Source organism: Rhinichthys klamathensis, unplaced genomic scaffold (genome assembly GCF_029890125.1).
Source record: "Rhinichthys klamathensis goyatoka isolate OS25496 unplaced genomic scaffold, OSU_Roscu_1.1 h1tg000256l_1, whole genome shotgun sequence".
In the NCBI taxonomy this organism is placed as follows: Eukaryota; Metazoa; Chordata; class Actinopteri; order Cypriniformes; family Leuciscidae; genus Rhinichthys; species Rhinichthys klamathensis.
Window position 1 is genome coordinate 604,576 of NW_026606778.1, and position 25,245 is coordinate 629,820.

Here is a 25,245-nt window from a genome sequence, read left to right on the forward strand (position 1 = left end):
AACTCTCGGCGACCGGTAAAAATAGACGCTCAACGCTCGCTCATGCTCCCATTGAAAACAATTGGAAAAATACATTAGCCTCGGGGGAAAAACGCTTTGGTGGACGCACAGCCTTAGAACCACAGATCAAATTATAGTACCATTACTGTGATACTAGAAATTAAATAATTATTAGTAGGCTAACAAGAAAATATATATAGGCCTATTTTTTTTTTATTTTTTTTTTAAGAATAATGTTAAACCGGCTTGCCATAGGTCTTAAGCGGTCCGGACAACGAAATTACGAATTCTACTTACCGGTATTTGAAGGTTTAGCTCATGAATATTAAATGTCCTATAGTGACGATGACGGGTAAAACTTCCCAAACCGTCCAACCACGCAAAGTAATTAATATTCATAAGCTATTCCCTCACCATAGTAAGATTCCGGTCGAGAGTCGAGACATGCATTTGACTGTCTGTTCACTAAATCTGCATTGCACCGACTCGTGGTCAAGATAAGAAAACACCACCTGAGAGAGAAGTCCACATGCTCGAAATTACACGAATATTCTCTGCGTTTGGTATCGATTAAAAAATAAATTCTTTAAAAATAATTCTTAAAAAAAAAGGATTCCGTTCATCACTTTTTCTTTTAAAGAGGAAAGAGTAATGCAGTTCAGTCGATTACGTGTATATAATACAAGATACATCCTTTATGTAAAAACAAATAAAAGTAGCCTACCATGATATTATCATTTTAAACGTCCTAATGTAGCACAATGGCATTTTTAAAAATGTTTTACATTCTACATCAATATTGAAATAATTCAATACCATGATAAAAACGATATCTATAGTTTTACAATCTGACACTAGAACATACTACTGTGTATCACATTTAAATATTTATTTTCCACCTGCATAGCCAAATTAGTGTAAGAGAAGAAGAAAAACACATGACAACAAAAATAAAATTCTTTGTTTTTTTTATTGTTATTATTTGAATGACTCATTTCAATCAGTTTAGAGTTTATCTCAATCTTTTGTTGATTGGATTATCTAGGATCTGCATCATGTCCATTTTACTGACCACCACAATCTAGTGTCCAACAGTGCTGTGAATATATCTTGGAATGTTTAATGTCTATAACATTAGATACAGTAGTTGTGCCCATGTAACTTTGGAGAAGCTGACAGATATTCACCAAAGTGAATTTTTCATGTACTGCAGGATATTGTTACACAATCCAGACAACAGTGGACACCTAGTTCTACAGAGGGCATAAAACACTAACAACTGCAGTCAATCATTATACCAATGTGTTTGCCACAATGAAAAACATCACTAGCGATACCCCGCTTTGCCTGTGAGTTTACATGATTGGCTAGACTGTTTGGTCAAAAAAAAACAACAACACTAATGCTGTGTAACCTGTTTGTGTGCTTGGCACTGTAATACAGCAAAATCCTGGTCTAAGATAATAATCAAACAAAAACTGATCATAACAACACTAACAATAAAAATGTCAATAGTTTCCAAAGATCCTTTGGACGAATGTTGCTCTACTGAACGCAGCAGTTTTGACCATTGGCATCCTTGAAGCGCAGGCGCATCTTGGGTTTGTATTTTTCAAGGTACATAAGTTGTTTGGCATTAAAAGCCCCACGCCTTTTCCTAAAAGAAAAATGATCATCCACGTCATAAAAAGACCAACAAAAACATATCCTACAGAAAAAGAAAAGAAACTTTGTTTGTGACTCACTGACGAATAAACTCGACAGCATCTTCGTACATCATCCCGCATTCGATTAAGGCTATGGCCACCAAGACAGGAGCTCTGAACACAAAAAAATGCTGCGTTCTCATTTAAAACTATTTAAAATAAGTCACAAGTCGGGTCACTAACTGATCTAAATAAATGTTGAAGATCACAGCACAAAATGTTCCAAAAGAATGTGTTACTGCACATTTGGTCCAAGATAACTAAAAAAATGACAGTGTAATAGATCAGTGAGCAACATTTCATATCTGTGAATGTGATTTACATTTGTCCTGATAATACGTACCGTCCCAATCCAGCAACACAATGTACTGCAATGCAACAGCCTGGTTCATCCTTGAATTTACATTTGAGAAGGTTCAACCAGTCATCAACAATTTGATCAGGGGGCGAACAACCATCATCAAAAGGCCAATCCTAAAGAAAAACACATTTCAATTTAAGTGCAATCATAAGAGTGGAGAGAAGCAAATAAAACATATGCAATAATCACTAAATTCTGTCAGAAACTTTAGGGGTTAATAGCAAATCTCACCAAAACTTCAATGCCTTCTTTTTCCACTGGTGCCTTGTCATAAGTTGCATCACAAACCCGGACGAGCGTCTGCACTCCAAAGCTCTTCAGTTCCTAATAGACAGAGACAAATAAAAGAAATATTCAGCTTTGCCACTCATGTTAATATTGCTATTCCTGTTAACCTCAACCATCTAGAGACTTACCTCTGTAAACTTGGTCAGTTGTGAATTGGTGGGATTGTGGGTGATGAGAAACCTCATGCATTCGTAAGTGATCTCAACAGGAGCAGGGCGATTCATTTTGACACTCGAATGAAGTTTTAATAGTACTTTACAGGGGGGAAGAACCCAACAACTTCCAAATCTTCTACAGGGGTAAAAGTAATGATTTCAAAATATCTGAGCGCTTTGACTTTTAGACAAATCTCTGAATGTTCTAAAAAAAGGGAACAGGAGAAGGAAACCACTTTCACGCTCCCACGATTTTAAAATAAATACTAAAGAAGGGGACGATCCTTCCGATTCGCAATTTATAATTACCCCATTCAGGAGAGGAGAGATGATCAGTTGGCACTAGAGAGAGGGGAAAACGATTCGCTCTCTAGTACCTGGATTGGCTCGAACCAATTCATACACTTCAACTTTGGACAAAAAAAAAGGACGCTCCCCGAAAGTGCAGAATGTAAGACGGGCAGTCAGGTAGTATAATCTTCATATGGCAGGCCCTCTGTTCACTTGTCCACAATGACCAGGTGCTGTGCCTGGCAGAAGTCTCCACTCACACTGACAAACGCCATAAATGTGCAGCCTGGAATAAGAACATGACAGTGACCAATAAATAACCAGGGCCGTGAATCCTAAAACATCACATTCACAACCAGCAAGTGCAGTCAATCAAAACATGTCACCATTAACACCAAATGGTTACTGGATGTAGCCTACAGCTGAAGAGAGACCTCATTCCACTGCAGTTGATATTGACTTTAGCCATTCGATGGATTATAAACTCTCATCATAAAAGCATACAGGCCTTGCACCACATCCTAACACAGTGGTATATATGGAAAATGTTTAGCAATCGGTATAATTATTATCTCCTATCAGGCACTTACTTTCAATAAGTGAACAGAAAACAAGTTGAGAACTCAGCATTCTATCTTCACCATTCGTGACTGTCTCTACTTTGCACCTAGAAAAGATAATCAACATAAAACAAGCACTAAACAAGACTTTTCTTCATTCCAGGATGAGCTCAGTCAGGAATGGAAAAAGGAAAACAGCTAGCGCTTGTCTATTTGTTTATGTTATGAAAGCTTATCTTTTATAACTTTTAACAGAGACCAAACATTTGAGATTGCATTCAAATAGTAATACGCCATCAGATGAATCTTAAAACGGTACATATAAAGGAGCAAAAATGCTGAAGCCAATCTACACATTCATATTTCACTCAACGCATCCACTCCGCAAGTCTATTTTTGACCATTATCTCATTCTTAAAGAGATAATTCACACAAAAATGGAAAAATCTGTCATTGACCAACCTTCTTCCAAACCCATATAGTTTTCTTTCTGCTGTGGAAAACAAAGCGAGATGTTATGCTGAATGACAGCCTCAGTCATCATTGACTTCCTTTGCATGTTTTCCCGTACACAATGAAAGTGAATGGTGACTGAGGATGTCGTTCTGTCAAACATCCTCCTTTGTGTTGTGTTCCACGGAAGAAATAAAGCCATACACTGGATTGGAACGACACGAGGGACAGTAAATTACAAACAAAATGCAATTTTGGTTGAACTATCCCTTTAAGACAAAGAAATATGTGTGCATGGAACACAATGGGTTTCCACATTTGCTGACCACACATTTTGTTGAAGACAAATTAAACAACCATTTAATTCAAAATAAGATAATTATTTTGTTAATTTATACAAGAACACCATGCCCTTAACACCCACTACATCATTGTGTGTGTGAACATGATAGGCTATGGTTTCATAAAAACAGAAGTCGTTAACATCAATGAACAGCCTTGCTTACTAAATAATATTACATATTTATACAATAAGAAACATAATATAAATACATTACAATGGTAAACATTCTTCAAAAAATAACCAAATGTTTTTTTACGAGATTAGTTCGGTCTTGTTCTGCTAGCATATGTGTTTTAGCTGCTAAATGCGTAACGTTATATGTATAAATACATACACGCACAAGTTAATAATTCATCATTCATCTAGATGTTTATAAACAACAGGAAAATATAAATACGACATTATATAGATACTTACAGAGAGCTGACGGTATATGAACACCGTGACAAAAAAAGCGGATTGAGAGACGCTGCTAGCCGGCTAGCTCTCCTCTACCGTAGAGCTCCCGTAACCAGGCGACAATTCCGGTCAGCACAGATGACCGCTGATTGGCTGGCCGCAGTCACATGGGCAATAACCAGACCTTTACCATGACCTTTACACTCAAATGTTATAGATGTTACATTTTTATCCGCTAACGGATAATCACGTTGATTTTTCTCATGACGACATGGCCTGTATTTTAATGGTTGTTAGTTATCATTGTTTGTTATTATTTTTATTATTATCAGTATTAACAATATTATATTTGTATTATCAAACATAATATCGTTAGGTAAAATGATATAGGTACTTTCCATTTTATTATATCATATTTAACATAACCTTTCAATAAAATATAACAATTACATAAACATGAATTCATATAGAAGAATGATTATTGATTAGACTAATAGTGCACAGGTCTTTATAATGTTATGATCTATCTAATGGTCACATGGGCTACATAATTCAAATAAACATCTAGATGAAACTTTGGAGATGCAATATTTACGTTGAGAAAAATCTGCCCATACAGCTTGGAAGTTGCACAGATTTTAAAAGATGAGGTTATGTCACCATCTCCTGGTGTAAAAGAGTTATAGCATTAATTATTTTTTCAATTCAAAACCCTAACGATAACATTATATCCCTGCAGTCTGCTTTGTAGTATTAATATATAAATTAATAAAATGGTCTTAGTAAAAAATGTCATGTATGTTTTACTGTATTTTATAATGTTTGCTGTTTGCTGGGTGTGGCAGTGATGACACATGACAAGGCAGCAAGGCTTGTTGCAAATACAGACACTAGGCCTACTCGCATTACAGTCTGTAAGATAATATCTAATGAATAATACCATGATGCACCAGCACCACCCACAGCCCAGCAGCACCACACCCTCCAGGTGAAGCTGCTTCATCACCACAGGTGTCTCGTCTGTGAACAATTACATACAGGTATGGCGGCGAGTCCCGAGATCAGGTTGGACAGCATTGTTTAGGGCTTTTAGTTTTACCTTTTCCTCCTTTTTTTGCGGTTCCTGTTTCAATGCATATCCGTTTTCCTGTAAAACACGGTAAGTTCTTCTTTTATGCATTATTACTAAGTAATAACAAACAAAGATTGGCCGTATCAACATTGTAAGAAGCTGTATTAAATACACAAGCTTATTTTATGCTTGCTTATATGTGACCCTGACCACAAAACCAGTCACAAGTAGCACGGGTATATTTGTGGCAATAATAGCCAACAATACATTGTATGGGTCAAAATTATAGATTTTTCTTTTATGCCAATAATCATTATGATATTAAGTAGAGATCATGTTCCATGAAGATATTTAGTAAATTTCCTACCGTAAATATGTGAATATATATATATATATATATATATATATATATATATATATATATATATATATATATATATATATATATATATATATATATATATTTGTGAGTGGATGCAGAAAAATCGCGAAATGGACAATTTTAAAGGCGATTTTCTTAATGTTTAGATTTTTTTGCACCCTCAGAAGATATTCAAATAGCTGTATCTTGGTCAAATATTGTCCTATCCTAACAAACAGTGCATCAATGTAAAGCTTATTTATTCAATTAAAAAGAAAATACCATTGTTTCGGGTTAGAATCACAAATTAAATTGATACATTATTTAGTAATTCATTGTATTATTGCGTAAATATATATACACACACACACACATATACACACACATTTATATGTGTGTGTGTGTGTGTGTGTGTGTGTGTGTGTGTGTGTGTGTGTAGTTGTGGTCAGAATTATTGGCACCCCTGGTAAAAATGATCGTTTGTTCACGTTCAAGTTCTCACAACATTGCATTGTTAGAATTCATAAACGTTACTGGTCAACTGGCGATTGACACCGTTTAAAATACTTGCATTTGGTGCTTGCCGAGTGTTAATTTTAGGCCCTACTATTTATATATTCCTCAAAGTATTCCACAAAAATATTAAGCATATTAGAATGAGTTCTGAAGGATCATGTGACACTGAAGACTGAAGAAATGATGCTTAAAATTCAGCTTTTCCATCACAGGAATAAATTACATTTTAAATATATATTACAATGCAGCCTTGGTGAGCATAAAAGTCTTCTTATATTATAAATAACTATTATTTGAGTTACTGTTGTTTATCTCGTTTAGTCTGGCCATTCTCCTCTGATCTCTGGCATCAGCAAGGCATTTTCGCCCACAGAACTGCCACTTACTGGATATTTTCTTTTTTTCGGACCATTCTCTGTAAACCCTAGAGATGGTTGTGTGTGAATTTTCTGAAATATTCAGACCAGCCTGTCTGGCACCAACAACCATGCCATGTTCAAAGTCACTTAAATCACCTTTCTTCTGCATTCTGATGGTCAGATTGTCTTGACCATGTCTACATGCCTAAATGCATTGAGTTGCTGTCATGTGATTGGCTGGTTAGATATTTGTGCTAACAAGCAGTTGAACAGGTGTACCTAAAGTGGCTGGTAAGTGTGTGTGTATATAGTATATATATATATATACACTCACCGGCCACTTTATTAGGTACACCTGTCCAACTGCTCGTTAACACTTAATTTCTAAGCAGCCAATCACATGGCGGCAACTCAGTGCATTTAGGCATGTAGACATGGTCAAGACAATCTCCTGCAGTTCAAACCGAGCATCAGTATGGGGAAGAAAGTTGATTTGAGTGACTTTGAACGTGGCATGATTGTTGGTGCCAGAAGGGCTGGTCTGAGTATTTCAGAAACTGCTAATCTACTGGGATTTTCACGCACAACCATCTCTAGGGTTTACAGAGAATGGTCCGAAAAAGAAAAAACATCCAGTGAGCGGCAGTTCTGTGGGCGGAAATGCCTTGTTGATGCCAGAGGTCAGAGGAGAATGGCCAGACTGGTTCGAGCTGATAGAAGGGCAACAGTGACTGAAATAACCACTCGTTACAACCGAGGTATGCAGCAAAGCATTTGTGAAGCCACAACACGCACAACCTTGAGGCGGATGGGCTACAACAGCAGAAGACTCCACCGGGTACCACTCATCTCCACTACAAATAGGAAAAAGAGGCTACAATTTGCAAGAGCTCACCAAAATTGAACAGTTGAAGACTGGAAAAATGTTGCCTGGTCTGATGAGTCTCGATTTCTGTTGAGACATTCAGATGTTAGAGTCAGAATTTGGCGTAAACAGAATGAGAACATGGAGCCATCATGCCTTGTTACCACTGTGCAGGCTGGTGGTGGTGGTGGTGTAATGGTGTGGGGGATGTTTTCCTGGCACACTTTAGGCCCCTTAGTGCCAATTGGGCATCGTTTAAATGCCACGGCCTACCTGAGCATTGTTTCTGACCATGTCCATCCCTTTATGGCCACCATGTACCCATCCTCTGATGGCTACTTCCACCATGTCACAAAGCTCTAATCATTTCAAATTGGTTTCTTGAACATGACAATGAGTTCACTGTACTAAAATGGCCTCCACAGTCACCAGATCTCAACCCAATAGAGCATCTTTGGGATGTGGTGGAACGGGAGATTCGCATCATGGATGTGCAGCCGACAAATCTGCGGCAACTGTGTGATGCCATCATGTCAATATGGACCAAACTCCCTGAGGAATGCTTCCAGCACCTTGTTGAATCTATGCCACGAAGAATTGAGGCAGTTCTGAAGGCAAAAGGGGGTCCAACCCGTTACTAGCATGGGGTACCTAATAAAGTGGCCGGTGAGTGTATATATATATATATATATATACAGAAACGCATACAATTTATTACAAAAATGCTAAAAACACGTGGGAGCAGCTATGAGACATCAAACCCTGGTATGATCCAGCAGCATGACAAATTCACATTTCTGCCAGCAAAATCAAAACAGCAATAATTTATAATGAGCAAGTGAAAACCTGTTTGGTAAAACATGTAAACTCTGGCTTGTTATATTGAAATGTGTCATCTTTGTGACAAAAAAAACTTATTATATATAAAAAAAATTAATGTTACCTGTCATAACTTCCCTTTAAAGTGCTTTGAACAGAATCAGTTTTTGCAAACTTTCTGATTAGATTTTTAGAAACAATCTGAAGAACCTGTTATGTGTGACTAAATGCCTCTGGAGTTTAAATATTAATCGAAGACCAAATCTCCACTGACTAATTAAAAAGATAATCAGCAACACAAAAAATGACCAAAAAAAAAAAAAACCCATTAAGTGTTTGGTTAAATTTAGACCATACATTCATGACACCAGTTGTCAAGAGATTCATTGACCCAAACTAAAATGCCCTAAATTATGCAAAAGTGTCTCTTTTGAGTGTTATGATTAATCATGTATAACTGTGTTTATTGCAGGACAGTGTTTGTGATCAGGGATGAACTGGTCAGGACTGGAGTCCCTTCTTAGCGGGGTCAATAAATATTCGACAGTTTTTGGTCGAGTGTGGCTGTCCGTGGTGTTTGTGTTCCGTGTACTGGTGTTTGTGGTGGCGGCTCAGCGCGTTTGGGGCGACGAGAACTTCGTGTGCAACACCAGGCAGCCCGGCTGCACCACCGTCTGCTACGACAGCACGTTCCCCATCTCTCACATCCGTCTGTGGGCCTTACAGATCATCTTTGTCACATGTCCGTCGCTCTTGGTCGTAGCCCACGTCAAATACAGAGAGGAAAAAGACCAGAATTACATTGCTGTTCACCAGGGCAACCACTTATACGCCAACCCTGGAAAAAAACGCGGGGGTCTTTGGTGGACCTACCTGCTTAGCTTGATCTTTAAAGCTGTGTTTGATGCTGCCTTTCTCTATATTCTTCATCACATCTATAAAGGCTTTGACCTCCCCCGCATCACCAAGTGCTCGCTGGACCCTTGTCCCAATACGGTGGATTGTTTCATCTCACGCCCTACAGAGAAGAAAATCTTCACCCTCTTCATGGTGGCGGCCTCTGTTCTCTGCATCTTCATGTGTATCTGCGAAATGACTTATCTCATTGGAAAGCGTATACTAAAATACTGTATGATGTCACAGTCACCACCGCAACTATCTAAAAGACCGGATCCCACTCTCTCCAGCAGCCAAAACTTGGGTTCACAAAAATTAAAGGACACTAAAATAGTCAAGACTGCTCTTTAATGACAGCGGTATGTTGAAAAACCTTTACAACCTCATTGAGATAGATAGATAGATAGATAGATAGATAGATAGATAGATAGATAGATAGATAGATAGATAGATAGATAGATAGATAGATAGATAGATAGATAGATAGATAGATAGATAGATAGATAGAAGTCAGGATTTTCACCATATATTTGATGTATTTATAAAAATTTATGTATTTTTGTTAGAATTTAATTCCACTTTAGAATGAACTTTAAAAGCACAATGTATTTAAAAATAGGGAAATAAGCTGGGCGAGGTTAGCTTGGCTCTAAATATTTCACAATCAACGTCAGCTCTATGCAAATATGGTATCGAATGTGCGTGTTCAGTGTACAATATCAATAAAATCTCATTTAGGTGCAAACATTGCCTTGGTTTCATTGGTTTTCTGAAATTGACCGTGGACGTGAAAGGTTATTGTTATATCAACAGGATAGTTCACCCAAAAATAAGATATGTCATCACTATTACTCACCCTTATGTTTCGGAATTATGACTTTTTTTATTTTTTATTAAATTATGACTTTCATTTTCCATTGAACACAAAAGGAGATAACTATATCAGAATGTCCAAGCTGCTCTTTGCCATTGAGAAAGTGAATGGTGCCTTTTTTTTTCCCTCACACAAATCTATTATATGGCTTAAAAAGACTTGGAACAGAGTGAATGAGTCGTGAAGGCCACTATTAATGTGGGGGTTTTTTTGGCCCACTTCCATCAACAGCAGCTCTAATATGAACTACTCCTTTTGTGTTCCACAGAATCAAGAACGTCATACTTTGAGTAAATTAAGGCAGAATTACAGTTTTTGGTTTACTATTCCATTAAAATGACTTACATTAATGCCAAATATATATATCACATCAAATATCTTAACAGCATTTCAAACTCTCCGTTTAATTCATCTGACGCTCTCTGGATCTTTTCTGTCCAAATTTCAGTCAGCCTACACTGCTTTTTGTACCTAGAATGCATTTAAAAATAAAATCTTTTAGCACATGGTGCCCAGTGCACTTTCATTTACATGTTACATAAGAAGCAACTCTTGATCTTTTGCCTTCAGCAACCAATGATTACATGCCTCCTACCTTTTCTATCTCACTCACACACCACACACAAATGTATAACACTGCACACCGAGGGCAAAAAAAAAAAAAAGATTTAGTAGGTCTTTATTTGAATATGTTTCAATGATAATGTGAGAGAAAAAAACGCGATTCTTTCATCCTAAGCATTTTATCCGACTTGAAAAATTTCTAAGCATTGCATGTTGCTAACCTGCAGATAATCTTTCAATCTTTGGTACATTGACCAGAAAGAATACAGCAAATGTCCTAATGTATGATTCACTCACTCTGTGCTGCTCCTCCTACACATGTGCCCTGGCTTCGACTCAAATGCACACAGCAAACAATCCATCCCCCCCCACACACACACACGAGCACACACACTTTTAGAAATACCACCACATACTTTTACATGTTCAGCTATACTGTATGGATGTATATATATATATATATATATATAGTATATACTGTATATATATATATATATATATATATATACTTTACAGCCATTTTTAGCAAAGATGCATTAAATTAATCAAAAGTGACAGTACATTTTTATCTCAAATGATTGTTGTTCTTTTGAACTTTGCATTCATCAAAACGTCTAATAAATTACATTTTTAAATATGTTAAAATAGAAAACTTATTTTAAATAATAATTATGTAAAAATATTTCACAATTTCTTTTTTACTATATTTTTAATCAAATAAATGCAGCTTTGGTGTGCATAAGAGACTTCTTATGCGCACCAAAAAAAAAAAAAAAAAATATTACCGACCCCAAGCCTTTGAGTTGAAGTGAATACATTTTATTATATATATATACACTCACCGGCCACTTTATTAGGTACCCCATGCTAGTAACGGGTTGGACCCCCTTTTGCCTTCAGAACTGCCTCAATTCTTCGTGGCATAGATTCAACAAGGTGCTGGAAGCATTCCACAGGGAGTTTGGTCCATATTGACATGATGGCATCACACAGTTGCCGCAGATTTGTCGGCTGCACATCCATGATGCGAATCTCCCGTTCCACCACATCCCAAAGATGCTCTATTGGGTTGAGATCTGGTGACTGTGGAGGCCATTTTAGTACAGTGAACTCATTGTCATGTTCAAGAAACCAATTTGAAATGATTAGAGCTTTGTGACATGGTGGAAGTAGCCATCAGAGGATGGGTACATGGTGGCCATAAAGGGATGGACATGGTCAGAAACAATGCTCAGGTAGGCCGTGGCATTTAAACGATGCCCAATTGGCACTAAGGGGCCTAAAGTGTGCCAGGAAAACATCCCCCACACCATTACACCACCACCACCAGCCTGCACAGTGGTAACAAGGCATGATGGTTCCATGTTCTCATTCTGTTTACGCCAAATTCTGACTCTAACATCTGAATGTCTCAACAGAAATCGAGACTCATCAGACCAGGCAACATTTTTCCAGTCTTCAACTGTTCAATTTTGGTGAGCTCTTGCAAATTGTAGCCTCTTTTTCCTATTTGTAGTGGAGATGAGTGGTACCCGGTGGAGTCTTCTGCTGTTGTAGCCCATCCGCCTCAAGGTTGTGCGTGTTGTGGCTTCACAAATGCTTTGCTGCATACCTCGGTTGTAACAAGTGGTTATTTCAGTCACTGTTGCCCTTCTATCAGCTCGAACCAGTCTGGCCATTCTCCTCTGACCTCTGGCATCAACAAGGCATTTCCGCCCACAGAACTGCCGCTCACTGGATGTTTTTTCTTTTTCGGACCATTCTCTGTAAACCCTAGAGATGGTTGTGCGTGAAAATCCCAGTAGATTAGCAGTTTCTGAAATACTCAGACCAGCCCTTCTGGCACCAACAATCATGCCACGTTCAAAGTCACTCAAATCAACTTTCTTCCCCATACTGATGCTCGGTTTGAACTGCAGGAGATTGTCTTGACCATGTCTACATGCCTAAATGCACTGAGTTGCCGCCATGTGATTGGCTGCTTAGAAATTAAGTGTTAACGAGCAGTTGGACAGGTGTACCTAATAAAGTGGCCGGTGAGTGTATATATATATATATATATATATCATATAAACAATATAAAATTTGGTCCCTTGACCATGGTGAAAGCACACTTTATTTCCGAGATTTCTTCAGTTTACCCCCAAATCTTTCACATGGATTCAAACAACATGAAGAAGCTTATACAAGTTTACAAGCAGCTTACACCAACTTTTCTGTTCTTGCCCATTTTGTTGTTGTGTAACTGATGATTTCCCCTTTCCTGTATCCAATCATATAAAGATACAAGCAGAAATAGTTATAAATAAATAAATAGTCATTAAGAGTAAGTGAAAGTGACATGTGAAGGCCAACCCATACTCGGAATTTGTCCTCTGCATTTAACCCATCCAAGTTAGTGAACACACACATGCACACACTGCAAACCGTGATACACACCCGGAGCAGTGGGCAGCCATTATACTGTGGCACCCAGGGAGCGATTAGGGGTTTGGTGCCTTGCTCAAGGGCACCTCAGTCGGTACTGAAATCGAACGAGCAACCTTTGGGCTACCAGTCAGACTCGCTAACAATTAGGCCACGACTGTAGTAGTACGAGTAGTTTGAAACCATGCTATTCCACATTCTGCCTAACTTTGACCTGACCTGACCTGAAAGAGAGAGTGGGAGACTTTTCTTAAATTATGATTTTGCCTGACCTTACTAAAAGATCATAAAACCATTTTATAATGAGACCTATAATAGAGACATCACAGTGATGGGAATGCATGTCATGTATGGCTACAGGATATTCGGTCAAAGCCAAAAGATTCAGGTTGGACCCAGATACAACAGTGACACTGTTGATGCATTGTATGCATAACAGATGGAGCAAAACAAGCATAATGTAGGTTACTGAGGAACAACGATGGGCGGCAGCAAAATCTCATGCACACGACCCACTTATGTATTATCTTGGCACACAATGCATTCAGTTTGGCCTCATTCACACTGAACTAATTAATTTAACTAAAAATAGCCCCTTTGGCCTCTACAAAACCACCAGAATTTCAGGCTCCTTCACTCTGATCCCAAACAATTCACATGAGAAATCATATATATATAGGCCATGAGACAGATGGTGTAATTGAAAGGAATGCTGGGGGGCGGGGGCTATCCAACAGCATGCTAAGTAAACAGCTAAGAATGAAAAGAAATTAAATGAAGAAATGAAGACTTAGATCCTTCACATTTCATTTATTGACAACCAGAATGCATTTCCTTTGCAATGCGTTAAAAAGTGGAACAACTCTCCCTGCTGAATTTAAACTTTATAAACTGAGCTAAGTACACACATTTTACTGCATATTAAGCATTATTTGTGCTATAAACTGTGCTCCTTTATTGACAAGGTCAAAATGTCTACATCAGCCTATTTGCCCTTCAGGACTTTCACAGTCAGTTTTTTAAAATGATCCCGGTAACATATAACATTAATTATTGTTATACAGAGCACACAGCATTTAGTGTATCTATTATTGATCTAACATTAGTCTGCAATAGATTTGAAGCTCCTATGTTGATCTCTCACATTGCATCCACGATCACCTATTAATAGCCAAATCTATCAGTTCACAAATACTTAATGGTCAACATAACATTGAATTCAATAACAAATCAATAAACCCATAAAGCTGTCCACCATGACACAAACTTTAAAACAGAAATGCAACTTAAAAGAGAGACTTAAACTGTGCTTCAACAAAATTGCTATCAAGAACACATCCACATTTTATTGTGAATACTGGTAGATGTTGGCATCACAACTTTGAAATAATATATACATTATTAAATAAGGAGAAATAGAGGAAAACAAAAACAAAAATACCTGTTTATGATGTTTAGCATTAGAATTATTAAATGGGCTCTAATACAATAGGTTTGCCAGTGCAGTAATGAGAGTTAGGATACAGATTTCACCTCAGTGTGTGCCTCTGCCCCCTGTGTGTACTGTGAGGACACCTCTTCCAGCTCCTGTACAACAATAGCAGCCAACTCCCCACGCTGGCAGAAAATCTGCTGAGCTTGGTTGCCATAGAGCAGTTTGTCTGCATCTGATTGGTCATCGCTGAATAGTTCCTGCAGCACCCCCTGCTCTAGCTCCTCCCAGTAGTCCCACGCAGGCTTGGAAGAGTTTGGCTCTGGTTCAGAATCAGTCAGGTCTGAGTCCCAATCGCTATCTCCTCCTACCGCAGAGGCCATAACAAAGTCTGCCCTAGAACCGCTGTCCTCTGATTCAGAATCTTTTGAGTCACCATATACTGAATGTCCCTCTGTAACCAGCAGGTGGCAGTCAGGAGCAGCCAGGTAAACAAAACTATCTGTCGAGAGGAAGTCACATTCATCAGGGTAAGGGCAAGGTTTGGCAAAGGAAGTAGGGGGCAATGGCTCCTCCAGTGCAGGTTTGGTCACGCTTTCCTGGGGTGGGGGCAGCACTGATACTGCCAGGTAGACAAAACTATCTGTGGCAACAAATGGATCAGTGTCGCTCTTGACTAATAAAGTTTCTTTAGCCTCGTGTTTGGATGGGGAAAGTGGCAAAGGTAAATCAGTCGATGTGTTCACAGTGTTATGAATCTCTTGGGTTAGAGATCCTTTGTCAACAGGTTTCAAGCGTGCTTGTATTTCTGTAGCTTTGTTTGTAATCTCTTTACAAAATGCTTGCCTTCCTAGCTCTACGCTATTAGCTCTCAGCCCAGAAGGATCTTTTTTGCTGAAAGTTGCCAATTTATTTGCTTTTGGAATTGACGAGTATGCTCCAGTAATTCGGACATTGTCCTTACCCTCTTCCTCTTGAATAAGCGAAGTAATACTTCCAAGATCTGACATAGGTCTGTCATTATCAGAAGTGATGTCCTCTCTACTCGTTTGGCTGAGATTTGACATGTAGATACCACTTGAATCCGAGTCTAGTGTCAGGTGGGAATCTGGCGATTCGCTATGGTTGTATTTGTTACCCATTTGGGCGTCAATGGTGGCAAGATCTAAACTGGTTGGGATCTTTGCATGAACAATTTTATGGCCCCCTGGCTGAATAACAATAACATTACTTTTACCTTGACGTGTTTGCAAATTGTACTGAAATATTGGTTCGTCATCATCTTGGCTTTCCACAACCTCTTGGTTCATTTTCTCAATCTCCAACATATCTTCAGCACCCAGTTCTGAGCTTGTACCAGATGGAGCTTGTGAGCCACCAAACCCCGATGGAGGATGTAAAAGAGGCCAGCGCCTTAGAGAGCCAACATTTTGCAAATCTTCATTCCATGTCTCATCCCAAAGTGAATTAACCATCTCCAACACAGCCTCCCAGTTTTCTTCCACACATTCGGGAGTGGTATTTTCATCAATGCCTTGCTCAGTGCTCTCCTCTATGAGCACCATTTTTCTCTCTTCTTCTAAAGATTCCTCAATCACACTCTCATTTTTGGATGCTTCAGCTTTACGCTCCTCTTGTTCTCGCAAGATCTTCCATTCTTGAAGTGAGCAATCCTTCAAATCTCTTGTCAATGTAGACTTGTCAAGATGTCCATCCACATTTCCCTGGTGCTCGGGGAACGGTGAAAGACGTGGAATGGTCTTTTTATCTGAGACACTCCGCATTAGCAGAGAGGGTAGTGGGGGAAGAATTGGGAGGTTGTGAACTGCACCACCTTGTCTTACAGTCCTTCTCCTTCCAATCAGTCGCCGGGGCCAGGTGGACTCCATTGGAGTGGGTGAGAAGGCAGGTCTTTTTGATGTCTGAGAGCGCAGAAGGGGCGTTGTGTCAGTTTCAGGTTCTGGGGTGGCCAGCAGCGGTTCTTTTTCAGGTTCAATGTTCTGGGGTTTAAAAGTCAGAAACAGATTGTCTTTTGCCATGCACTCATCATCCCTCATACCTTGGCCAATCTCTAGTTTGTCTTTGTCTTCTTGGCCACACATTAGGGCACTGACTGATAACTCTGACAGAGGTGGTCTTGGTGAAAACGGTTGGGTAGGTAAAGATTGCCTGTTGAACTGCTGATAGGGCAAGGGGGAGGGAGAGAAGAACACAGAAGGTGTATGCGTACCAGTGGAGAAAGGGGATCCAGAGAAGGGTGAAATTTGTGGGGAGGTGATGCTGTTTGGAAAGAAGGCAACTCCTGGGTTTAAGTAGGTCTTTTCACCTGGGGAGAGTTCAAAGGTTTCTGGGAACTTTGGCGGAGACAGAACCTTCCAGGAGTGACGGCAGAGGTTGTCCTTCTTGCCACTTTCCTGGTGATGATGCCGCTTGTTCATGGATCCGCTTGGAGCCGAACTGCAGGATACGCTGGGGGATGCCGACCTCACAAACCCTCTTGGTGACTTGCTTAGTTCATCATTTGCTAATTTCAGAGAATCAAATATGAACCTCTCGTCCAGTTTTTTGCCACTGCTGACTAGCACAGAAGACTTTGTGTCAAACATGTCTCCACCTGCTCCCAGGGAACCATTACTGGAGAAGTCAGTTTCTCGGCCCCTTCTCGAACCCAGAGTGCTGTGTGCCGAACCGTGGTCAATCTGTTCATTGATGCACATTGTGTCATAAATGGAGCGTTGAGGTATGTATCCATCTTCATTGTAGCCCTCCCTGTCATCAACTTTTTTTGAACAACAAGGGCTCTGCCGTAAGCAGCCTGGACGACTTAATGGCTTCCCCATTGTGTCACTTCTTGACGATGGCCTTCTACACAACCTCCAATACAATCCTCCAGAAGTCTATTGTATGATGCTGCCAGAGCATGTGTACCAAGTCTTCTTAGAAATGATAGGAGACAGACATTTTTCATTTAGTGAAAATAAAAACTTACTAGTCTTCAGGTGGTGGTAAAAAACTGAAAATAAAAACTTACTAGTCTTCAGGTGATGGTAAGTGGTTAGTCAAGAAATGGCTTCAGTACCTCCACTGGAAATATAAAAAATAAAGCATACTTCCCTTAAATGTATAGCTTGACAGCAACATAAAGTGGGAAGGAAGCAACTTTGTGAGACAGTACGCTGTACCATGTAAAGCGTAGCTTTTCATTTATAAACGGACAAAAAAGCTGTATGTCTGTCTATCCCCTTGGTTTAGTCAGATATAAGCAGTTCTGTTCCAGATTTAGAGCTCCCAATCTCCCGAGGCAGCATCTTTACACTTCAAAAATGCAGTATTAGAGCAAAAACTCACTTCTTTTCCTCATTCAAATGTGACATAACACTTCTCCATGGTCTCTTTGCATTGCCTCTCTTCATGTAGTTAATCACTGACGTAACTAGCAATCATAGCATCGCAGGATGACAGATGGACAGTCCAAGTTCCTTGTGCGCCGGTGATCCAGGTGTGAAGTGTCCAGGAATCCAGTCTGTATTCCAGCATTATCTTGCAGTTCTCAGAGTCTTGTCCTTCGTCACACAGAAACACAGTTGGTTTGATAAATAGCCTCTTATATCAACACCAACGGCAGCTCTTTCTCTCTCTCTCTCTCTCTCTCCCTCCTCTCTCTTACTGCCTCACTATCACTCTCTCAGCTCCCTCCCCTGAGTTTTGAGGCAGCTTCAGGGCTTTAGCACTTATCAAGAGCTTAGGACTTTTTTTGCCTCGCTCATTTCATTTCCTTTCAGTCACTTTTATCTCAATTTGGTTTGACCTCTAATAAGATGGCTTAGATTTTCATCAGACCTTATCTGCATTTGCCAGTATCCTTGTCTTATTTGTGTAAATAAAAACCTCATCTAAATGAAACATTTAGCACATTACACCAATAGCATGGGTTTTAAAAAATCAAAGTTTGACATTGTTTTTGAATTTTTCAAATGGCGATTCAGTCATACACTGCCAGATTGTCTGTCTTTGTTGTACTTCTCTCTCCCACACACTCTCTCATTCTCGAACCCTCTTGAATCACACCTCATCTGCCCGGAGCACGCCCACACACTCTTTTTGAACAGGCAATATAAACGTGATCTGTCCCTGAGATGCATCTTTTTGTCCGCCATACCCAATTGTACATGTACGAACAATTGGTAGATGTAGTGATCAGACAAGCAGCACTTGCCCTTTTACAACTGTATATAGTTTAGCTGCCTCACTTATATATTGTTCCCCTTACATTAACCCGGCAGCAATGCTTAAAGTCAGTGCAGGTTAAATTAAAGGTCCTGATGTGGGACGTTCTGGTTAACAATAATTCCATTACTGAAGGCTGACGCATGTATATAAGTGCTTTTCATATGTGTTGCACGATTTCAAAAGCAGCAGCACATTCAGAATCTAGTGCGAAGCACATGCAACAGCTCTTGTCTCTGTTACCATGGTAGCGAATGACAATTGGCTTTACATCGTAGGCTGGCGCTGCATCTATCTGTGCAAATATCAGCATAATCATGTGGCTAAACATTGCTTATTTGATTCCCATTGTTGCCATGTTAAGGTCCTGTCACTTGAACTAACAAAGCAGGACTGCCCTCTATTGACTGACACACGACACTTTGACTCCATGAATGCATCGCACTCATTGTTGCTTTAACATCTTTTCTAGAAGCGAGACATCTAAAATATCTATTTCTTAAAGACCAACTGAGATCAGAATTGGAGCTTTTAGTACATCTATTAGCTTCGAGGCCGTCTGTACCAGTACGTCTGTGGTCTAGAGAAAATGAATTTTTAGCAGATACACACATTCAAAATGGTATTTTTTTGCATCTTGCACACATGGGAATATATGAATTTCTGTCCATTAAAATGCCATCGGAATGAGATTTATAGCTTTACTGTCACGTATCTGAGTGGTCCCGTAAATCTGTAGCATCGCCAAGAGTTGCTCAATTCACCAATTCTCAATGAAAACAAATGACTTCTGGTTGTGAACATTTTCAGAGTGAATGTTCCTTTACATGTCAATAAGTGTACAAAGTAGCAATTGTCCAGAAAACATGTTCAGATCAACGGAAACCCTTACAAATCTTACCAGAAGTAAGCCAGCCATTCATCTGAGAATTCATATATTTTCAAAGGTTACTAACAATGACATAATGAATGTTTAAACTTAAAAAACTTTCACTAAATAATACTAAATACTGAGAAACAATATCTACTGTGACTAAAAACCAAACAATTCCCTCCCAATTTCATTTTAAAGGTCTATAACATTCATGATAGAACAGATGACTTAAGGAATGTCTGTTGAGCTTGTGCACAATTTCATTTCTGTTTTCATCCCATTCCCATCTGAATAAAAGTAATACGTAGATGTCATTAAAAGTTGGTCATCATGATGGGTTTTTCTTTAGTTATTTTTCAAAGCAAGGTCTCAAAGTTTGTAGGTTCTAATTAAGAGCTCTCTTCATCTGACGAGTCCAGGTACTTTTGCTGATGCTTAGAGTCCAGATGAATGTCCCGTATAGCTAGGATTCGTGTGAGCATGCTCTCCATCATGGTGCTATCCAATGGCTGGGCTGAGTACCACACAGGGCTGCTGGGGTGGCAGGACTCCTCGGGCTGCAGGTAGAAAAGATCTGGACGCTGCTTCACGGAGTTTGAGCTGTGGATATAAAATAGAATGAACATTACAAAGGATATCTCTTTAATAAAAGCACCAGAAAAAGACCAAACAATTTGAATGAAGCTCATTTTGTGTGCAGAACTCAAGCTGCTTCATTCAAGAATCTGCATAATTGTAATTCAAAAGATTGTAGAGAGTAATATAACACATTATAGTTCACTGAAAAATTTTCAAAAGCGTGTCATTTTCATTCTGTGAAACACAAAATGAGATGTGAAAATCCAAACTGCTCTTTTACATGCAACAAAAAATGAAAAAAAAAGCATTATAAGTAGTCCATTTTATTATTAAAAGTCATTATTATTTGCCATTATATTCCTTCTGATGCCATACAAAACCTTTATTAGATTAAAATGCATGCTAATTTAGTGTTAAACGCCTTGATTTCTTGTAACCAGATGTCATACCTGCCAACCTAGAAGAAATTTTATGAGTACCCCCCCAACCCGTCATATATTTTTGTCCTTATTTTGAGAATGCAAGACACACACAGACACATGCCTATCTTCATAATTCTAAAGGTTTTTTAATTTGAGACAAATACAAAATTTAACTTGCACTGCAATGTAACAGTGAAAGTCCAAAGTTTCAATCCTACTCAACACTATTTCTTTATTCATGATTGATATTGTATTCCATATAATCTGTGCTGGTCAATTAGTCTAAAATTAAGAAACCCCTAGATAACAGTAATAAAAAAAAAAGTAATAAAAAAAATTAAAAAACGGTGTGTAGCCTACATGTTATTCATTTTAAATTGGCTACTTAATTTATTATTCCAATATACAAATATGATATTAAATCCCACAGGGAAAAGGGCTTATATTTGTGACGTGCTGTTTTTGCATTTGAACATTAGGCTACAAACAGGACACACATTAGCTGAATAAACTTTAGCCACTCCAAACATATTTATAGATAACAGTTAACATTGAATAGACAGGAGTCCTGTCACATGACCAATAATATAAGTGTTCGAATAAGACGAATCCGACATGAGGGCTGTTAACAGTAAAGCGAAACGAATGTAAAAATTACTTTTTAAAAAGTAAAACACGAATGGAAAAAGCTTTGACATTTTGACATAAAAGAACTTTGCCTGTCAATTTTTATTGTATAAATATCTTCTCTCTCTGTGTGCGCGAGTCTGTGTTTGTGAGAGAGCTCGTGCAGCACTGATACATGATAGGCTATCATACAACGGTCATTTTTAATCCATAAATTCGCCAACTAACTCGCTAGTTTTCATTCAAAATAAATATGTAACATAATTCGGTACTTTAATTAACATAATACATAACGACACATAACACATGCGATACGTTTCTCAACACTGATAATGAAAAAATAAATGCCTGTTTCTCCGGATTCAGTCATCCACACATCACAGCACTTTCATAATCACTAAGACATAGCGATTTCAATTTTATTTAGATTTATTGTTCAACATTACTTGAGCATTTTAATAATTTGCATGGCTGAATGTCTTTCTCTTATCTGAGTTACCATGAATGAATTACGGAGTATTTTTTTTAAATAATCCATGCGATCACTCCCGTCCCGTGTGATAACCAATCCATTTTAAAATGAACTCAAATACAATATTTCAACTTTCCACATCCACCCCAGTCCGTTTACCTTCAGGAGTCAGAAGTACCGTGACTGTAGGCCGACTGTCCTCGCTTAAATCAGTCAGACGGCGGGCGGGTGCGAGTGGAGCGTGGATTCTTTATTGGTGTCGATTTTCAGTGTCTTTTTAATTATAGGACTTACGCATCTGTCAATCATCTCCGCTTGCAATGTGGGGAATGAACCCAGCGCTATGATTGGTCGAACTCTTCTTCTTTTGCTATTGCTTGATTTGAGGACTGTGCGTGCAAAGAGGCGTCACCAGGTTTTTGCGTAGTTTAGAGTGACAAATCGTACCAGCGTACTTTAAGGTCAAAATGCGTGCCCGCTACGCAAAATGCGTACATGTTGGCAGGTATGAGATGTCATGGAGTCCAACCTGAGCCATATTCAGCATATGTAATTAGAAAGCTTCAGCAGCAGTGTTATTTTAGTTTTTTTTTTTATATGTTTACTAATATTTTGAATTAGCTTTTATTGTGATATTTTTATTTTAGTTTACATTTTAATTTTAGTTCATTCTATATGCTTTTTATATTTCTATTAGCTTTAATTTTTTATTTCAGTTTTAGTTGTAGTAATTTTAGTACTTCAAGTTTAAGTTTGTCATATAATATCCGTTTTATTTTATTTCAATTAACTATTTTAATTACAACTATTACAAACAGTTGGGCCCCATTGAGTTCCATAGTATTTTTTTTTCCATAAAATGGAAGTCAATGGGGCCCAACTGTTTGGTTACCCATATTCTTCAAAATATCTTCTTTTGTGTTCAGCAGAAAAAAAAGAAACTCATGCAGGTTTGGAACAACATGAGGTTGAGTAAATGATGACAAAAGTTTAATTTTTGGGTGAATTATCCCTTAATAGTTTTAACCAACAATAAGATTTGGCAGTAAAAATCGTCATCTACTTTTGCTGAACGCATTGTCATGGAAGACGTTGTACAGGGTTGGAACGACATGATGGTGAATAAATTGTATCCACACTGACCATTTCGAGAGATAGAACTCGTAGAGTCTGACAGGACAGCGTAAGGGGTTCTCCACATTCTCAGGCATCTCCAAAAACTCCTCTTCCACCATCTCTTCCTCTTTCCTCCTTTTAACAGCCGGTGCTGGATGTTCAATAAACACAAGAAATATTATGAGCACAGATGCACGCTCACATGACTAGGAGCTCTGTAAAGATTCAAACACATTGTGGTCATGGCATCTTCAGCACAGCTCTTACATTTCTTGTCCTTTTCCTCTTCCTTGCTAGGCAGTCTGAACCGAAGATAGGAGGTCGTGCCATTTTTGGTGGCCTTCGAGGAGTGGGTGACATTGGCGAATGCAAGACGTCGATGCTCTTCAGTCGTTTTCAGGTTGAGCAGCTTGGCTCCAAAAAAGAGCAGCGTGTTGAGCAGAACAATAGGAGATAGAGCGCCCAACTGCTTGCATTCCCAAAGGTACTCCTCCTCAACCCGCGAGTGTATATATCCTGTGGAAACATCATGATAACCTTAAAAGCCTATTCACAACGCAAGGGGATTTAAAATGTTGTACCAGAGAACAAAATTATGTTGGTGAAGAAGAAACTCTTGTCTTGTACACAAGTTCAGGGCAAGTATTGTCTTTTTATGTTTTTGAAAGAAATCTCTTCTGCTCACCAAGGCTGCATTTTTGTAATACAGATCATATTTTTTTTTACAATTTAAAAAAACTGTTTGCTATATTAATATATTTTAAAATAATGTATTCCTGTGATGGTAAAGCTGAATTTTCAGCATCATTGCTACAGTCTTCAGTGTCACATGATCCTTGAAAATTATTCTAATATGCTGATTTGCTGCTGAAGAAACATTTCTGAATATTATCAATGTTCAAAACAGTTGGGCTGCTTCATTCTTTTGACCACGATTGTTTTTTTTCTCAGGATACTTTGATGAAAAGTTTAAAAAACATAATTTATTTGAAATAAAAAGTTTTTGTATCATTATACATGTCTTTACTGTCACTTTTAATCAATTAAATACATCCTTGCTGAAAAAGAATATTAATAAAAAAAAATCTTACTGTCCTCAAACTTTTGAAAGTGTAAATGAACTGTTTTTGTTTCAACACCTTAAAAAATTTCAGGTTACATTTTTTTATTTTTTTTATTTACCAATTTCAGATGTATTTAAAATATATTAAAGTTTAAAAAAAAACAAATATTCCATGTATTCTCTCAATTAAAATGATGTCAAACTGCATGTACAATAATACAATTACAAAAATGCTTGACTTTTTATATGGAGTATAAAAATAACACGCATGACATTTCAAAGTATTAAGCTAATCAGCTTTACAAGTAAACGGTTAGACTTACATACAAATGATAAAAGGTTTATTTTATGCTTATTAATGCTGTAAACATCTAATATATATACTTTTTTGATAATACGTGCAGAACTGGCATTTCAGTTAGATGTGGAACTATTGATATGGTGTCAGTAGTTAGTCTAGATTTGTTGGGTGATATGCTTTGGTTATGTGAACACTATATATATATATATATATAGTATCTATGACAAAAAGAAAAAGTGATGACTATTTTTGCAGCAGGTGACAGAACAAGGTCGTTTTGGGAAAAAGAGATTTACCTCCAGGCGGCAATGTATTCCCCCAGTCCTTCAGCAGTGTAGTGATGTCAGTGATGAACTGACTATAGAGTGAATCCGTGAAGATGTTCTCAAGACGCTCATTTTCAAGCAGGCACTAAGAATTGAGTGAAGACAGAGTATGTTGAAAAATATAAAATGTATCAAAAAAATAAAAAAATAATTTGTACATGTAATTACATTCATTTGAAGCAAAGGTGCTGGATTTAAAGGCAAATGATTTAATTTATTCTCAAACCTGCTGAATGCCCAGGCACAGGTAGTAGATGCTGTCGGGTTCATACGCCTTGCCGTTCGGCCTGCGGACCTCCTTGATGAAACGACACAGACCAAAACTGAGATCTGCAGGAGTGCACTGCAACAAATCCTCCTTCACAGTCATGGGGCCCTCTGAATAAGACACAGTGGGAGAAGAAAAAGTTGCTAAAACACATGGTGGGTCAAGCGCGATGTCACGCACCAACTGTGACAATGACCTTTACCAATGACACAAGCTGCGTGAGTCGCG

General features: G+C 38.3%; 4 protein-coding genes across 9 annotated transcripts in view; 1 reads left to right on the plus strand and 3 right to left on the minus strand.

Annotated features, from left to right (window-relative positions):
• Positions 1-953: 953 nt before the first annotated feature.
• On the minus strand, positions 954-4,673 carry ptp4a2a (protein tyrosine phosphatase 4A2a). 2 transcript variants are annotated; one of them, XM_056267270.1, is made up of 7 exons: positions 4,575-4,673; positions 3,392-3,468; positions 2,484-3,087; positions 2,299-2,391; positions 2,050-2,180; positions 1,746-1,820; positions 954-1,657 (listed from the first exon to the last, which is right to left on the minus strand). In XM_056267270.1, exons 3-7 carry the CDS (start codon positions 2,577-2,579, stop codon positions 1,546-1,548), a joined length of 507 nt encoding a protein of 168 aa, XP_056123245.1. In that variant the 5' UTR covers positions 2,580-3,087; positions 3,392-3,468; positions 4,575-4,673; the 3' UTR covers positions 954-1,545. The 2 variants fall into 2 exon arrangements, with proteins under 2 accessions (XP_056123245.1, XP_056123246.1); XM_056267271.1 differs by lacking the exon at positions 3,392-3,468 and having other exon boundaries at positions 4,575-4,653.
• Positions 4,674-5,588: 915 nt separating this feature from the next.
• gjb9a (gap junction protein beta 9a) lies at positions 5,589-9,855 on the plus strand. The gene is made up of 2 exons (XM_056267267.1): positions 5,589-5,715; positions 9,021-9,855. Exon 2 carries the CDS (start codon positions 9,041-9,043, stop codon positions 9,794-9,796), a length of 756 nt encoding a protein of 251 aa, XP_056123242.1. The 5' UTR covers positions 5,589-5,715; positions 9,021-9,040; the 3' UTR covers positions 9,797-9,855.
• Positions 9,856-14,104: 4,249 nt separating this feature from the next.
• On the minus strand, positions 14,105-18,940 carry LOC130101491 (uncharacterized). Of its 4 annotated transcripts, none has more exons than XM_056267262.1 (2): positions 17,774-18,940; positions 14,105-17,675 (listed from the first exon to the last, which is right to left on the minus strand). In XM_056267262.1, exon 2 carries the CDS (start codon positions 17,580-17,582, stop codon positions 14,826-14,828), a length of 2,757 nt encoding a protein of 918 aa, XP_056123237.1. In that variant the 5' UTR covers positions 17,583-17,675; positions 17,774-18,940; the 3' UTR covers positions 14,105-14,825. The 4 variants fall into 4 exon arrangements, with proteins under 4 accessions (XP_056123237.1, XP_056123236.1, XP_056123238.1 ...); XM_056267261.1 differs by having other exon boundaries at positions 14,105-17,678; XM_056267263.1 differs by having other exon boundaries at positions 17,770-18,940.
• An 817-nt stretch (positions 18,941-19,757) lies between these two features.
• Positions 19,758-25,245, minus strand: part of si:ch211-266o15.1 (zinc finger MYM-type protein 4) — a 33,208-nt gene continuing 27,720 nt past the window's right edge. For both annotated transcript variants that reach the window (XM_056267248.1, XM_056267249.1), the window contains 5 exons: positions 24,976-25,127; positions 24,720-24,834; positions 23,327-23,575; positions 23,087-23,210; positions 19,758-20,443 (listed from right to left, as the gene is read on the minus strand). In XM_056267248.1, coding sequence (XP_056123223.1) covers positions 20,233-20,443; positions 23,087-23,210; positions 23,327-23,575; positions 24,720-24,834; positions 24,976-25,127 — 851 coding nt within the window. In that variant the 3' untranslated portion in view covers positions 19,758-20,232. The remainder of the gene's footprint in view (positions 20,444-23,086; positions 23,211-23,326; positions 23,576-24,719; positions 24,835-24,975; positions 25,128-25,245) is intronic.

Excerpts from the sequence above, each read along its gene's own strand:
- ptp4a2a (XM_056267270.1), bottom strand. The coding sequence starts at position 2,579 with ATGAATCGCCCTGCTCCTGTTGAGATCACTTACGAATGCATGAGGTTT. Across the intron at positions 2,392-2,483 it reads AACTGACCAAGTTTACAGAG|GAACTGAAGAGCTTTGGAGT; the intron begins GTAAGTCTCTAG and ends TCTGTCTATTAG. Across the intron at positions 1,821-2,049 it reads TGTGTTGCTGGATTGGGACG|AGCTCCTGTCTTGGTGGCCA; the intron begins GTACGTATTATC and ends TTTTGTGTTCAG.
- gjb9a (XM_056267267.1), top strand. The coding sequence starts at position 9,041 with ATGAACTGGTCAGGACTGGAGTCCCTTCTTAGCGGGGTCAATAAATAT.
- LOC130101491 (XM_056267262.1), bottom strand. The coding sequence starts at position 17,582 with ATGGGGAAGCCATTAAGTCGTCCAGGCTGCTTACGGCAGAGCCCTTGT.